The sequence below is a fragment of the Micropterus salmoides genome, unplaced genomic scaffold (genome assembly GCF_014851395.1).
Source record: "Micropterus salmoides isolate LMB-PRFRI ecotype aquatic unplaced genomic scaffold, ASM1485139v1 Ms_hic_scaffold_20, whole genome shotgun sequence".
Taxonomy (NCBI): Eukaryota; Metazoa; Chordata; class Actinopteri; order Centrarchiformes; family Centrarchidae; genus Micropterus; species Micropterus salmoides.
In genome coordinates, this window is record NW_024041151.1 from 7,473,375 (window position 1) to 7,488,686 (window position 15,312).

Below are 15,312 nucleotides of genomic sequence, written 5' to 3' on the forward strand. Positions count from 1 at the left end.
GCACAGTTGAGTATTGTTGTAAAGTGTGGGGTCAGGAGTGTGTGTGTGGGTTTTTTTGGGGGGGGCATGAGAGTCAGTGACAGTGGGGACCCGGGCCTTGTTGAGGAAGCCCACTGCCATCGGAAAGAAACTGTTCTTGTGGCGAGAGGTTTTGGTCCTGATGGACCGCAGCCTTCTGACAGATGATGGGGGTGTAGAAGTGCACCATCATTGTCTTTGGCTGGCTGAACTTCTTCATCAGGAACAACATCCTCTGCTGGGTCTTCTTGGTGATGGAGTTAATGTTTAGCTCCCACTTGAGGTCCTGGGAGATGCCCAGGAAGTGGAAGGAGTCCACAGTGGCGACTGCAGAGTCACCCAGGATGATGTGGGAGGGTGGGGCTGGGTTCTTTCTGAAGTCCACATCCATCTCCACTGTCTCCAGAGCGCTGAGCTGAAATCCACAAACAGGATCCTGGCGTAGGTTCCTGGGGAGTCCAGGTGCTGGAGTATGTAGTGAAGGTCCATGTTTACTGTGTCGCTCTGAAGGCAAACTGCAGGGGGTCCAGGGGTGGATCAGTGATTGATTTTAGGTGGGACTCAAAGGAGTTCCCAACCACAGATGTAAGGGCGACTGGTCTGTAGTCATTTAGTCCAGTGGTCCTTGGTTTTTTGGAGACAGGGATGATGGTGGAGGCTTTGAAGCAGGCTGGCACATGGCATGTCTCCAGTGAGGTGTTAAAAATGTCTGTTAACACCGGAGACAGCTGATTGGCGCAGTGCTTCAGGGTGGATGGGGAGACAGAGTCCGGCCCAGCTGCTTTGTGAGGTTTCTGCCTCCTGAACGGTCTGTTGACGTCCCTCTCTAGGATGGTAAGAGAGGGGGAGGAGGTGGGGGATGAGATGGAGGACTGTGGCCGATAAGTGGTGTGACGGGGGATGGTGTCAGGTCTGTCCCATTGTCTTTCAAAACCACAGTAAAACTGGTTCAACTCGTTGGCAAGGTCGTTTATGGAGTGGGGGGGATTTAGGTTTGTAGCTAGTGATCTGTGTGGATCCTCTCCAGACAGAAGCAGAGTCATTTCTTGAGAACCGGTGCTGTAATCTCTCTGCGTACAGCTGTTTAGCATCTCGCACCGCCTTCCTAAACCTGTACTTTGACTTCTTAAACCTGGCCCAGACTCCACTCCTAAATGCCTCTTCCTTTTCAAACCTCAGCTGTCTGAGCTTAGCGGTGAACCAGGGTTTGTCATTGTTATAACTCAACCTGGTCCGTGTTGGAATGCAGCTGTCCTCACAGCAACTGATGTAGGATGTCACAGCCTCTGTAAACTCATCCAGGCAGTCCTGAAAACATCCCAGTCAGTGCAGTCCAAACACGCCTGGAGGTTCTCTACAGCTTCACTGGTCCACTGTTTTGATGTCCTCACAACAGGTTTACACAGTTTTAGCTTTTGACTGTAAGCAGGAATGAAGTGAACCATGGCATGATCAGAGAGTCCCAGTGGAGCTTGAGGGATGGCGTGATAGGCACTGCTTACTGCGGTGTAGCAGTGATCCAGAGTGTTCCCCTCTCTGGTTGGACATTTTATGAACTATCTGTATTTGGGGAGTTCATGGCTGAGGTTTCCTTTGTTAAAGTCACCTAGAACAATAACCGAGGAGTCCGGGAATGTCTGCTCTACCCAGAGTATCTGGGCGGCCAGCGTGCTTTGTGCCTTGTGCACAGTGGCCTGTGTGATGTAAACACCGAGCAGAAAGTAGCTAGCAAACTCGCGGGGAGAGTAGAATGGTTTACAGTGTATCAGTAAATATTCCAGGTCATGAGAAAAGTGTTGCTGAATCACTGTCACATCGTTACACCAGCACTGTTAATGTAAAAACAGACACCTCCACCTTTTGTTTTGCCGGAGAGTTCCCTTTCTGCTCTGTGGACCTGGAAGCCAGCCAGCTGCAGCGCGGAGTCCGGTATTGATCCACACAGCCTCGTCTCTGTGAAGCACAAAGCAGAAGATAAATAAAAGTCTCTGTTTTTCCCCACCAGTAGCCATAGTTTGTCCAGTTTATTGCACAGTGAGCGCACGTTGGCTGCAACAATTATTTTCAAAATCGATTTAATCCACCTATTGTTTTCTCGATTAATCATTTGCCCAATAAAATTTTGGAAAACAGTCCCATCAGAAGGTCCCAGTCCTTTTGAGGTGACATATTTAAATACGGTTTTGTGCAAACAGCTGTTCAAAACCTAAACACGTTCAGGTGAAAAAAGACAAAGAAAAACCAGCACAAATTATATTTCGTATAATAAGAACATCTTGTTCTGCAGCACAGGAGTGCCGAGTAGCAGCATCTGTCAACCTATTATAAATATAGCATATAATAGAACATCTATCTATCTATCTCTGTCTGTCTGTCTATATCTATCTATATCTCTATATCTCTAGCCATCTGTCTAGCAGTTTCTAGCTCTGTATCTCTATCTAGCTATGAATTTAGCTATATTATCTATCTCTATCTTTCTATTTAAAGTGATTTAAGTAATTCAATGGCACTCATCCCCCTGTTGATAGAATAATCAATTACCAATGGCTAGGGAACTTGATGGGTCTATCCATCAGCGCACACGATGACTCAAGCCTACCATAAATGTGAAAAATGAATTACTGGATAACTTCTTAGGGTTTCCGCTCTGTTATGTGCCCATTTCGGCATGCCTGTATGTTTTCTGTTGGTACATAGTTTGTGTTTGTCGTGAGTGTTCAAGTGAGCCACGATGCCGCTGTGGGATTAGTCTGCATTACTGGAGCTTTGCGGGACAACATTTTAGCTTAGTTTGTTTACATTACATGATCAACACTGGGGCATGCAGGTAGTGTTTGGTTATCTTGTGTTACTCACTAACATTTATTTGCACTACAGGTAATGCGCATGTTGCCAAAATGTTTCCTATTGAGACTGCTTCTGCTGGCTCCTGGCACCATTGATCCTCTTGATCCCTACATGAAATATGTGAATACAAAGATCCACATTGCTCAAAGGAATTCAATCTGTGGGTCCCAGTTCAGCTGCTTCACTGACAGTGGTATCCCTACGTGCTATTTGTGGGAAAGATAACTGGTATTCCCTTTTTAGACTAATTTTGAATCGTATGGCTCCTAAATTCAGTTCAGTCGTTTCAAAGAGCTATTAAACAGAGGATCTGCTCAGATCAGGGTCAAGGCGTGTTCCTACTGTGAGATATTTCAAGAGAAAAGTACTCCAGCAAGACGGAGCAGATTTAGCACTGACAAACTGGAAGAGTTAGTCCTGATAATAGGGCTGGAGCAGAGATACTATAACTCATATCACTCAGAACGTCCTGTAATTGTGTGTGTTTTCTGTAGACGTAACGGCTACATTTAGCACACAGTCATTTATGTTTTAATGACATCTTGCCATTTGGTTTGGAAAGTAAGAAATCAGTGCATTTAATGTTAAACTAACCCCTGCAGTTCAGCCAGTTTTCTTATATTCATACCATCAACAACAAACATGTAAAATATTTAAATTTAAGATTGGGTATGAGACCACATTTGCGTAATAAAACACTAGTAAAAGCCATTGACATGAAGTCACCAGACGGCAATAAAAAACACAGTTACAAAAACCATAAAGGTATAAAAACAAATTAGACAAAAGCTATGTGACAAGATAACTATGGCTGCATTCAGACTGTATACCCAAGTGACAGGTTTTGGGCCATTTTCATCTGTGGTCCAAATCAGGTACAGGTCGTGTTTTTTGCGACCTCACTCTGGACTGTCAGATCGGGATTCATGAGACTCTAAAGTCAGTCTGGAGCAACTGTGGTCACAGTTCTGTGCTAGCGGGAGCAAAATGAATGAGAAATGAAATGAAAATTAAAAGGACACAAAGTTGTGAATATTTGTCATAAATCGGGAGAAATACAGGAAATTGGGAGAATTGTGACCCTGGGAGGAAATTCTCCCAATAACAAAGGCTAACCTTTGTGACCGCTGTGTTTACTTTTGTACATCAGCGTGCTGCGTGTGATGTCATATTATACTTTTGCGCATGTGGGTCACTTTCAGGCCGTGGCCAGTTCACACTGGAGTCTGATATGGGCCACATTTAAAACAGTCAATTTAAGTCACTGTGAAAGTGGATGGTGCCTGTGACTCTAGACCAGAATTGTGGATGGCCATGAGCGCTACCCTAAACTAAATGGGTGTAGTTTTGCCTCCAGTAATATCTTGACAACATCCAGTAACTAATTTTGTTAATTTTTAGTTACAGTTTACTTGGAAACATTAATTTAAATGACAGAATTTTATAAACAAACATGATTTTAACCTGAAAGTCGCTAAACAGTCTTTTTAAAAATGATGGCCTTGGTTTCCACTACACTGACCCTGAAAACACTCAATGTTGACAGGCAATGTCAACCAAAAGTTAAAGCTACGGCTGCAAGTAACGATTCTTTTCTTGACAGATTAATCTGTTGTCTATCATAATTTCCTGAAGCCTTCGTCTGACCAACAGTCCAAATCCCCAGCTAAATTCAGTGGACACTTACAACAAAGAAATCACAGTGGGGAAGTTGGGGCTAGGGAATGTCTGGTTGACTTTCATGATACAAAATAGCTGCAGATTAATTTTCTGTTAATCAACTTAATTGTTTGGACTCGAGACGGGTAATCCTGTTGCCCTTTCTTTTTTATTTTTTTTTATTTTAGAAGTGCAGGCTCATCAGCTCAAACACCAAGCAGCCAACGTCTTGCATTTCACCATCAACAAATAGATTTGACTTTGTAAATACAATTCCAACATGAAATGAGAATCTGGCATTGTAGAGAAAGAGCTCTGCCTTCAAAGGAAGTATTTATTTGCTCCAGCACTTTTATTTGACTCTTAAGTTTGGCGTTTCTAAGTTAAAATGGCACATGACGGAGAACACTTTGCTTAGCTGGTGCCCAGGCAAGAGTCTGCTCATTTAGCCTGGGGGTTTCCTGGCGAGCAGCGCCTGCAGGGGCAGGGAGTTACCAGGGAGATACAGACTCAAGGTAAACAGTAGGATCAGTGTTCGAGCTGAATCGTGCAGTGTCTGCCCCAGTCCTCAACGCTACAGCCTGAAGTTAATATAAGAGTCTCTGTTCATATCTGCAGCTTCTTGCAGAGAGTAGAGCACTTTATTCACCGTTTTGGACGGAGATTGGGTGGTGGTACATTTCAATATTATCTGAGGCAGACGTGAAGAAGTAGTATTGTACTGTGTGAATGGGAGCTGCTGGTTTCTGAGAGCTGGGAGATGAATTGTATTTGTGTGTACAATAGCTGTTTTGATAGCGTTTATCTCACCAACAATGAACAGTCTGTGGATAACAGCACATATGGTATGAATCAGCAATGGTTGGGGCCAATTTCAAACAATATATTTTTTATTCATTCCTGACTACACACCCGTGTGCCTGCACTCATATGAGCGAACGGAGACTCTCACACACTCCTTACTCTTGCTTTTGTAGATTAGGCTTGGAGTTTTTTTCTTGCGCTTTGAAAGAGCTTTTTGTTTAGGACTCATTGTAATCATGAATTAGTCAGAATTAGACTCGTTACACACAGAATTTAGCAAATCTAGCATCACTTCTTAGGTCTTTTTTTTTCATTTATTTTCTAACTAATGATTTTAAAAAGGCTATTTTGTTGTGCACCTGACAATATTTTCTGGTGTTTTTCATTAGCCTATATTTGGTTCCACTTGCGTAATTTTTCTGTATACATACATATATAAATATCTATATACCTCTATCTAAGCATTGTAGCAGGGAGCCTGAGATGAAAGAATTTAATTGCCAACGACAGCTTCACAAAAGCCAGAGTTGATGTTTTCAAATGTCTAGTTATGTTTGACCAACCGTCCAAAACCCAAAAATATTCTATGTACTATCGTAGAAGCAAATGGTCACATTTAAGAACCTGGAGCCAGTGAACCTCTGGTGTTTCCTCTTTAAAGTCGTTAAAATCTTCTTAAAATCTAATTAATTTTCTGTGGATAGTTTCAGCTCCGCTAAGAACTACAGTGCCCAGCTGTTTGCACCCTTTGGATCTCTGGCTGCACCAGTTTCCCAGCTACATCTTTTCTCTTTCTGTTTTGTCCCAGGTGTTGGACAAACACAAAGCCATGGACAGCATGGTGGAGCTGCTGCAGGTGTACCCCGAGGAGGACGAGGCGTATGGAGAGCTGCTGGAGGCAACAACGCAGCTCTACCACTATCTGCTGCAGCCTTTCAGGGACATGAGGGAACTGGCAATGTTACGCAGACAGCAGATTAAGGTAATACACACCGACACATAGACACACAGATAAAAGTACCATCTGTTTTAAGGCTTGATTTAAGTAGGTTTAGACCTCACTGGAGCCAGCTAAATGGTCTGTCCTGGAACACACTTTGACTTGTGTTAGACTGCCTCTCTACTGCAGTGGACTCTACCAGTTACAATGCTATTTTTGTTGTTTGGCGGTTTTAAAAACCAGGGTTAGTGCTGGGAAACGAGCCCTGCGCCACTGCATGGTAATGTCCTCCATTGAGCCTACCCTCCTAAGCCCACTGTAATGATATTAGCATTAGCTGCTGAGGGGTTTTTTGTGACGATAATGATGGTGTAGTAGCCGGTCTGTTCCCTGTAGCTTTGCATCTGGGGGCTGTGGAGGGCCGAGGATCAGCCAGAGAGGCTTTTTTCCCCCGTCCAGAGCGGCTTAACAACCAGCATAAGTATTATTACAGCAGCCACTAAACCACTCAGTAATTCTGCAGCCTCAGCACACTCTTCTGTTTTCCACACTCTTTTCCCACTCCATCTTTTGTTGTTCTTTCTTCATTCGAGGCTTGAAAAGGGAAGTAAATCCGCAGACTAATCTCCACTGTCTCATGGCCGTCACTGAAACCTAACACATGCCTGGTGGGGTCAGTAGGTCAGTACACTTGTTCAGGAATAAGTTCTATAAATTTACATTATTTATTATTATTACTAAATTTAAATACAACAGCAGAATGGATTAATTTGCTGAATACTGCAACAAAACCAGACTGCAGATTTATTGACAAGGCAACAATATCACCATGTTACCCATACCTAATGAAGGATTTTTGGCTACCGTCTTTGCTGGCGTACAGGATTAGTTGTGGGCTTTTCATGTATGCTTTCCTTTATTGTAGGTTTTTCTGAAAGCCTGCTCAAATGACCACTTGAAAATTGCTGACAACATGTCACAATATGATCTAGTAAACAAACTGAGAAAAGATTTGCTTCCACTATGAAAGAAACGGTATTTGTACTCCTCGGCTTTGTCCCAGATCCCTCTCTCTCATTCCCTACTCCATATATAATAGACACTTGATAGTTTACTCTACAGCAAGGGGGGTTCAAAGTTTGACACTGGCAAGACTACTAGCCCTGTGAACAGGAAGTATGATGTTGCCAAGTCTTCAGTGAGTTACAATTTAATCCCTGTGTTTTTAAAGCTTTTCCTTGTTTACATTTTGGAAAACTGGCACCAAATGTTTACTGAATGAGCTGTTCCTGTTTGCAGTGCTCTCATGTATTTACAGACAGCCATCACTGGATTACTTTGATAATGAAGAAAACTTTAAAACATGAGGATTCTCAGGCAAATTCTGGAGCTTCTTTGTATAAAGTCTAAGAGGATTTATGGAAGTTTAATTTGCAATTGAGCATTAAGTGCCGCTCCAACACCAGCATGCATCTGTCCCTTTCACCTCCCTCGATATCTTTACATCACATCTCCTCTATAGTGACCAGTAAATTGTGATTATAGACGCGTGTGAATCATCATCATTTTGCGTCATCTCTGACAGGTGTAGCATTGCACGACTGAAATACAATACTTTGTTGGCGAAAAGTACTGTAGTATACAAGCATAAACACAATAGAACATAAATTTTACACTCAGTTGAACACTCAAATAACATTTTGGACAGTAAATGTAATGCACTGTGTACTTAAAGGTGCGGTATGTTATTCTGGAGAAATCCAATACCACGACAAATACCATGATATAGAGCAAACAATGACAGAACAAGTAATGTAACTTACGTTAGCTAAGGTTTTAGCAAACCGTGGCTACAGCTGCTGCAAAGCTAACATGAAGCCAACATGAAGCTAACATGAAGCTAAAATGCAGAAAGGACAAATTGGTCCAAGCACACCAACTCCAGACAGTGATACTTAAAACTCTCCTGCTACTTTAGCTACCACCACAAAAAAAGCACGTCTTGGCAAACTAGAAAGTAAGCTGAATGTCTGTGGGCAAGTCTTTAATGTTACCTTTCACACAAATCATAGCTGGAACAATATTGTGTGGTTTGTTTCCCTATTTACAGAGCCAAGGCTTTGCATAAACACCAGATATTTGTTCAGTTCACACACAGAAAGGACAGCTAGCGGACCGTGAAGAGAATTTCGCTGAATTCGACAAAAAGAGGTGTATTGGATTAGACTTGCTTACCCTACATTTTAATAGGGAGTGATTTGGGACACAGCCTTTGTACTTTGTAAAAACTGCATACAGGTGTATCCATTCCTCATAACTTGATGAGTTACCAGATCCTGGGAGAGTCAGAATAAACACAACAGAGGAGAAAGTGTGCGAGTGGTTGAGAGAGAGAGAAGAGGCAAAAATAACCTCGTCCAACAGGAGAAATGGCTTGAGCAGAGTCAGCCAAAGTCTGTGGACCTTTCCGAAACTGCTTGCTACTCCCTCCCCCTACCTACTTCCACTCAGTTTGCACTTTCATGCGGAGGGTCAGCCACATTGAGTGCCATCCGAAACCAATGAGGGCGGAGTGGTACTGGGTTGTTAAACCCTCCAATGCTGAGTGAGCACCGATGCCGGCTTGTTGAAGGTGTGTAACACCCTTTGCCGCACGATGGGGGACCTTTCTTTCAATTTGAGTTCCGTGTGACTTCGCTGGTTAAGATGTAGGATTTTTAAATTCCAAAACTACACTAACATTTCATATCACCATTCACAGGTAAACACCATTGTGTTTAATTAAAAAAATGATCTTGTCTGATAGACAATACAACTGTTGTTTTTATTGACTCGTATTCATCTTATACGAAAATCTTCAGCCAAAATAGGAGCTCGATTTGGCTGGAGAGTGACTCTGATCAGAGTGGCGAGGGTGTAGTTTCGGAAAGGCCCTGTGTCTTGTTAGCCAGAGTTTTCACCAAATCCTTATCAAGTTTGTGTTCGACTGGATTGTGCAGCCGGTGGCGGCTTTGGCATTATGTTACAAGGTATTGACTGCTGTTTAACTGGAAATGTGCTCTCCTCATCTCTATATCTGTCTTTACTTCGGAGTACTTTCCCGTCTCTAAACTACATTCCAAAGACAGCATGCTTTATCCAGCATTGTGTCACTAACCAAAACAAGTGGCTGGGTGGGTGTGTTTGAGTGTGTGTTGATGTATGATGGTATTTGTGTTCTTGGGCGGGTGCTGAGCTAAATTAGGGCATTTCACTGAATCACCAAAATGAATGCGACACTTTTTCTTAAAGGAACAGGGTATTTCATAGTTTTGTTATTGGTGTTAACAGGTATTGTATTGTGTATACAAAGGCAATAATGTACAGTAGCTTATTATGAGCCACACTGTTGCACTGGCTGACATGTTACTTCATCACCATGAACACACACTAGTTTATTCTGACTCAGTCCCACATACATCGTCCTGCTGCCCCAAATACTGACTACAGCACCAAATGTAGATTAATCCGCTGCTAAAAATAGTCCCCAACAAATGCATGTTTCCTCCTGTTTTAGTGCCCAGCTGTTTTATAGAACTATTTAGCCTTTAACCTGTGTTTAAAGCTTTACCAGTAGAAATGAATGAATTTAGGCAGAAACAGGTTGGGGAAGTTGAAAAAGTGACAAACACGTTGTTCGTGTCACGGGGTTTCCTGAGAGAAAAGTGTCAGAAAATTGTGAAAAATGTCCTTTGCAATTTCAAAGCCAAAAATGTTCAGTTTACTTTCATATAGGACAAAAGAACTGGAAAATTGTATTAATAAAATATAAAAATAGTTAGACTTTGATTAGACGATCGACCCTTTCAGCTGTATATGTCTTGTAAGTTCAGCAGTCTTGCTGATATTGTAGAAAAACATATATTAGAAATCTATGGAAAATGTAAAACCTGAAAGGACATCTGTGTCCTTTCTGTGGAGTCATCAGGGTCGTCTCAGCTTTACATTTATTTTTTTTTTTTTTTACAGAAAGCCTACATTACAAATAGGAGGTGTGAGGTTTGAAGGCAGAGAGAATCTAATGAGAGGTACTTTTGAGTTGCATTATGGGAATTGTAGTATTCATTGTGCCATAATGTGAAACTTGACCTCAAATGTAAAGAATTTCATATTTAGAGAAGAAATGTTTGAGTGGTTCTTGTCAGTTTAACCTAAAAACTTGACCCTCAAACCTTTTTTTGTTTCTGACATGATTTGTGAAGCTTCCTGAGAATCTGAACTCTATCTGTAGCCAAAGTTTCCAGCTCTAGCACCTGCTTCCCTCAGGGCGATCCAACGACTGAAAACAAAGCTGTATGCAAATGAATCCTTGATGCCGGCAGAGGCAGTTTGTTCCTCCCAAGCTGATGAGTCAGGGGGCCATACTCTCCCTTTTGTGAAGAAAGGGAAGTCGGGAATTAGGACGCAGGATGCTTTCAATTTACATACAGTTTACATCCTACTCGATGTTGCAAAGGTGAGGTGAAAAAGACACCTACATGCCTGCATTGCAGGCTTCATCAGCAAGTGTGAATACACATGACACGTGTGAGGTTGATTTAAAGCCACCACAGTGCTTCAAGCTAAAAGCCAGACTGTTATAATGAACTGGAATTAAGATTCACACGTCAAACTGAAGAAAGACGGATCTCAATGATTTGTGGGGTCAGGAGGAGTTAACATAGTGTTTTTAGCTATGCTATTTAGACGTTGAATTCAGAGGCTACACAGAGTTTTACATTCAATAAGGGCTATAACTCGTGAAAGGCCCAACATGACGTCTTCAAAGATATAAAGTTCAGAGAAAAGCAGCAAATCCTCACAAATGAGAAGCTAAAACTTGTTTTTGAAGCTAAAAATTGACTTAAGCGATGAATTGATTATCAAAATAGTTAGACTATTATAGAGATAGATATAGATAAATTCAAATGTTATCATTTTAACCCTTTCTACTCCTCACATCTAGGCCTAACTGAATCAGTGAATGAAAGAGCAGATGGAGCAGTGAATGAGTGATCATGAAGTGAATGAATCAGCAACAAAGGGTGTCAAGTATTGTGGTGAATGGTGCATTGTTGCACGGCCCTCTCACATGTTGGAGTGGTGCAGCGTCGGTGTCCTGTTGCTGGGAAGGTCAGGGGGCAGCCATGAATTAAAAATGAATGTTTCTCGGTATCTGAGATACTTTTGTACCGCAGTGAGCTCAAGTTACCGTTTCACTGTATGGACTGGATTACTACACGGTAAAGGTTTTCATGGTGGTCCCTTAAAGCACCTGCTCTGTTTACCTCCAGCTGTCAAGCAAATGTTACACAAATGTTGAAATATCACGTAGCATAATATGCAAATTAAGTAGTTGTGTGACCTGAATTTAAGTAAATAGTCTGACTGAGACTTATTATTAGTATGTACACAGATAGACCAGAATAGCTTTTCTAAAAAAATACATAGACTTACAAACACATTTATAGATATTGACTATAAGCAAAATCCTTATAGGCAAGTCATGTCACTTGGCAGCCATCTTTGCAGCGCCTTCGGGCAGCTATTTCGGACTAACAAGACCAGGCTCCTATCTGAATGAATGGAGAGAGAGCCAGAACCGCACTTTTACTGGTCACCGGGATATAAAAACTAGATCAATAGAATCCCCCAGTAAAATCTAATAAAAATCACTGAAAAAATTTGATAACTTTGCCCCAAAATAAGGTTTAAAAAGCGTTTTCCCGACAGGTTATACTTCCACGCATGCGCAGTAGAAGTAAAACAGACCCTTACATCAGTGGAACCACACGATTGGCTGAAATATGTTTCCCACCTTGGCCGTTTAAAAGCAGATGATTGGCTTTTTCTAGCAGAAAGGGTGGGATAACAGCCATCTTTGCCGTTAGAGGTTTTCCCCAAAGAGTTATGTTGAGGATGGGATTGAGTGGTGTGTCTCTATAAAACGGCTCTGCTTTAACGATTAATCTAATTATTTTCTAGTAAGTTATCAGTTAATCACTTGGTCTATAAAAGGTTAAAAATAGTAAAAATGTTTTCCAAAGTCCAAGATGACGTATTAAAATGTCTTGTTTTGTTCTGACCAACATTCCAAAACCAAAATCGTCGATCGACTTTCAATTAATTGTTTTAGTTCTAAATAAACCAAATAAATGGCTCAGACTGCTCACCAAGAGGGTAATGGTTAGTATTGTATTATGTATAATGAACATTTATGGCAGATAAACCAGACTCAGTGCAGGCATTTATAGATGTGAAGTCAAACACAAAGGGGCTGTAGCTTATCAGGTTTCATGAATGAGAGGTGGAGGAAAGACGGATGCATGAAGGATACCTACTGCTTCTTAAAGGATAATGCTGGTGTTTTCCTATATTTTAGTTAATGTAGCCCATGAAATACCAAATCAATGTGTCGATACTTTTCCTTACCCCATATCTGTGGCTCTCAGCTTTAAGCCCACTGGTTCTTAATGAAGACATACATCTTTAAAAATAGCCCTCGTAAATACAGTTTCATGTCTTAAAATGGCAAACAAACAAAAATAAATAGTGCATTTGTTGGGGACTTTTTCAGTGGTGGATGATTCCATATTTAGTGCATGTGAGACAAAATAAACTACAGTGTGTGTGTTAATGGTGATAAAGGATAGAGACGCAGACTATACTCGTTAGAAGAATTAATTTATTGTTGGTTTTTCGACTTTTACTGGATTAACAAAAATGGATAATATTTAAAAATCAGCCGGCCATCCTCCACAACTGCCTGATCTAGAATCTAACACTGCGTCACTCACAAACAGCAGTTTCACTTGCTATTTTCACCAAATGAGGTAAGGGCCACCGTGACGTTATCTATGTTGTAATCACCGCACAGCACCGCAAAAGCTGGAGTCACTTCTATTTCCAGTGAGACTGACACGTCTGTGTTTTTTCACCAACAGCTGTTAAGAGGTGTTAAAGGTAGTCATTAATAGTTGATCTCCCCCGCAGCTGTCTGTTGCTAGCTGACTTTAAAAAAAGTTCCTATACAGGTGTAGAACTGGTACTAAATTTTATGGTTTGTTTACTGAACAAACATCCTAACGTTAACATTTTAGGTTATCATACTCAGATGTAGGGATGTCAAGAGAACCGATACCAAAATTCTGAAAACATGTCGGTACTTGTTTTGTTTGGTACCAAAGGTACCGGGGACATGTGGAAGACAGAGACAAGCGCAGCTGCAGCGACCGCTCTGCCTCGACTCAAGACGGAAAGAGTTGTGTATTAGTTTTGCTGTTGTTACCTTCAATAGCTCCGTGTCAAAGCCTCGATTTCTCACAGTTTTGGGATATGTTGGAGAGCTAATTTAGGCAGATGTTTCACAGTTTTGATCACCTGAAAATCACAAAAAGATGAAGATGCAGTTTGCAGTGCTAAGAACTAAATGTCTGTCCAAAGCACCTTACTACAGGTGGCGTTAAGGGCCATCTCAAAAGTGCACTATGGCCCAATTTCAATTAAATTTTTCAACATAAAAACCTCTAACCACTGCCAAATACAGATAGTGATCAACCTTAAACATTTCACATCTGTGAGAGTTTTTCAATAAAAGCTAGGAAAATTAAGTAATTCATTTATTAATTAAAGACACACAAAGACATCAAATCTCCTCTCATTTGTCCTGGACGTCTTCTCACAACTTTCACAGCGGTTAGTTGCTTTTTCAATGGTTAACTTTTATTTATTTATTGTTTTTTGTTGTTGTTGTTTTACCGTGGCGAATCGTGGAATTTCACTGGTATCAATATCGACTACTACATTTTTGTTGTTGTGACATCCCTGTTCAGTCTATAGTACTTGTATAGTATTGTTCTCAGTGACCGTATAATCTCTTGCCAGTCTCTGTCTCACTGTATGATTATGAGTAGTGATGAATGGATGGTGCAGCATGAGGCTGGGATTAGTTCAGTGACAACAGTAGATGAAAGTTGAGAGGGAAAGTGCTTTGTAGGTAGTGAGCTGATACAGTGTAGAGATGATTCCCTCTGTGATTCTCCATCATATCCTCCTCTCTTTATTTTCTGTCTGGGACTCACCAAGCCCAATGTGCTGAACTTTGTCCATACGAATATGTTGCCTTGCCTGTTTGCAGAGCAGCTTTAAAGGTTCAATCTGCTCACTCTTCTGCACAGTAACCCTTGTTTTCTTTTTCTGCTTTTTGGTATTGAAAGTGTGCTCCACATTTTCATTTCCTCACTACGGCTGTCCCAGAAATTCACCCCCTTACATAAATATGGTCTAAAATGAATTTTTTTGCTTGTGACTGTTGTTGTTTTAAAGGAGTTATTCCCCCAAGTTTACTCTGCATATTTTGATTGTAGGTGTTTATATGCACCATGCGCCTGGAACAAACTCCGCTGCAACTCTCAAGGCTGAAGACCTTTCTGTTAGCTGCTGCCTTTTTATTAAATCAGATTTAAGGCTTTTTGATTAATATCTTGCACAGCTCTGTACCTGTTTACTCTCCTGCTTCAGCTTATTTTTCTTTTTTAATTTAACCCTTTCTAATTGTATTTATGTTGTTTTATTGCCTTTAATGTTTTATGCAAAGCACTTTGCCTTGTCTCATCTATGCTTGAGGCTCGCTTACTGGAAGGTACCTCTTACCTCGGTTGCATCTAAAAGGGAATACCGTTTTTATAGACTGATCTGATACGAAAACATCGATCTCCTTCGGCTCTTTCAGTGTTTCCAAGTTTATTAAATTTATTTTTTATTTATTATAGAAGATGATTATTCAGATGTGTCTCTCTTCTATTTCTGCATTAAATCTGACTACATTGAATGCTGAAAGTGATACAGAAATGGTGCGAGATCAGACCTAGTAACATTACCGTCGTGACTTTTACTTACAAGTAACCAGGGTGCTTATTCAGACATGAGACTGGAATAGTTGGATTAACGTCAAGAGGTGCAGGTCTGACAGTAACAAAAGGCGGTTTATTTTTAATATGTGCTATGTTTCACTAGAGCTACTG

At 41.1% G+C, this 15,312-nt stretch overlaps 1 protein-coding gene across 1 annotated transcript in view; it reads left to right on the plus strand.

Moving 5' to 3' along the window:
* jmy (junction mediating and regulatory protein, p53 cofactor) overlaps window positions 1-15,312 on the plus strand; it is a 37,238-nt gene that overhangs the window by 7,308 nt on the left and 14,618 nt on the right. The window contains exon 2 of the mRNA XM_038734707.1: window positions 6,140-6,313. Coding sequence (XP_038590635.1) covers window positions 6,140-6,313 — 174 coding nt within the window. The remainder of the gene's footprint in view (window positions 1-6,139; window positions 6,314-15,312) is intronic.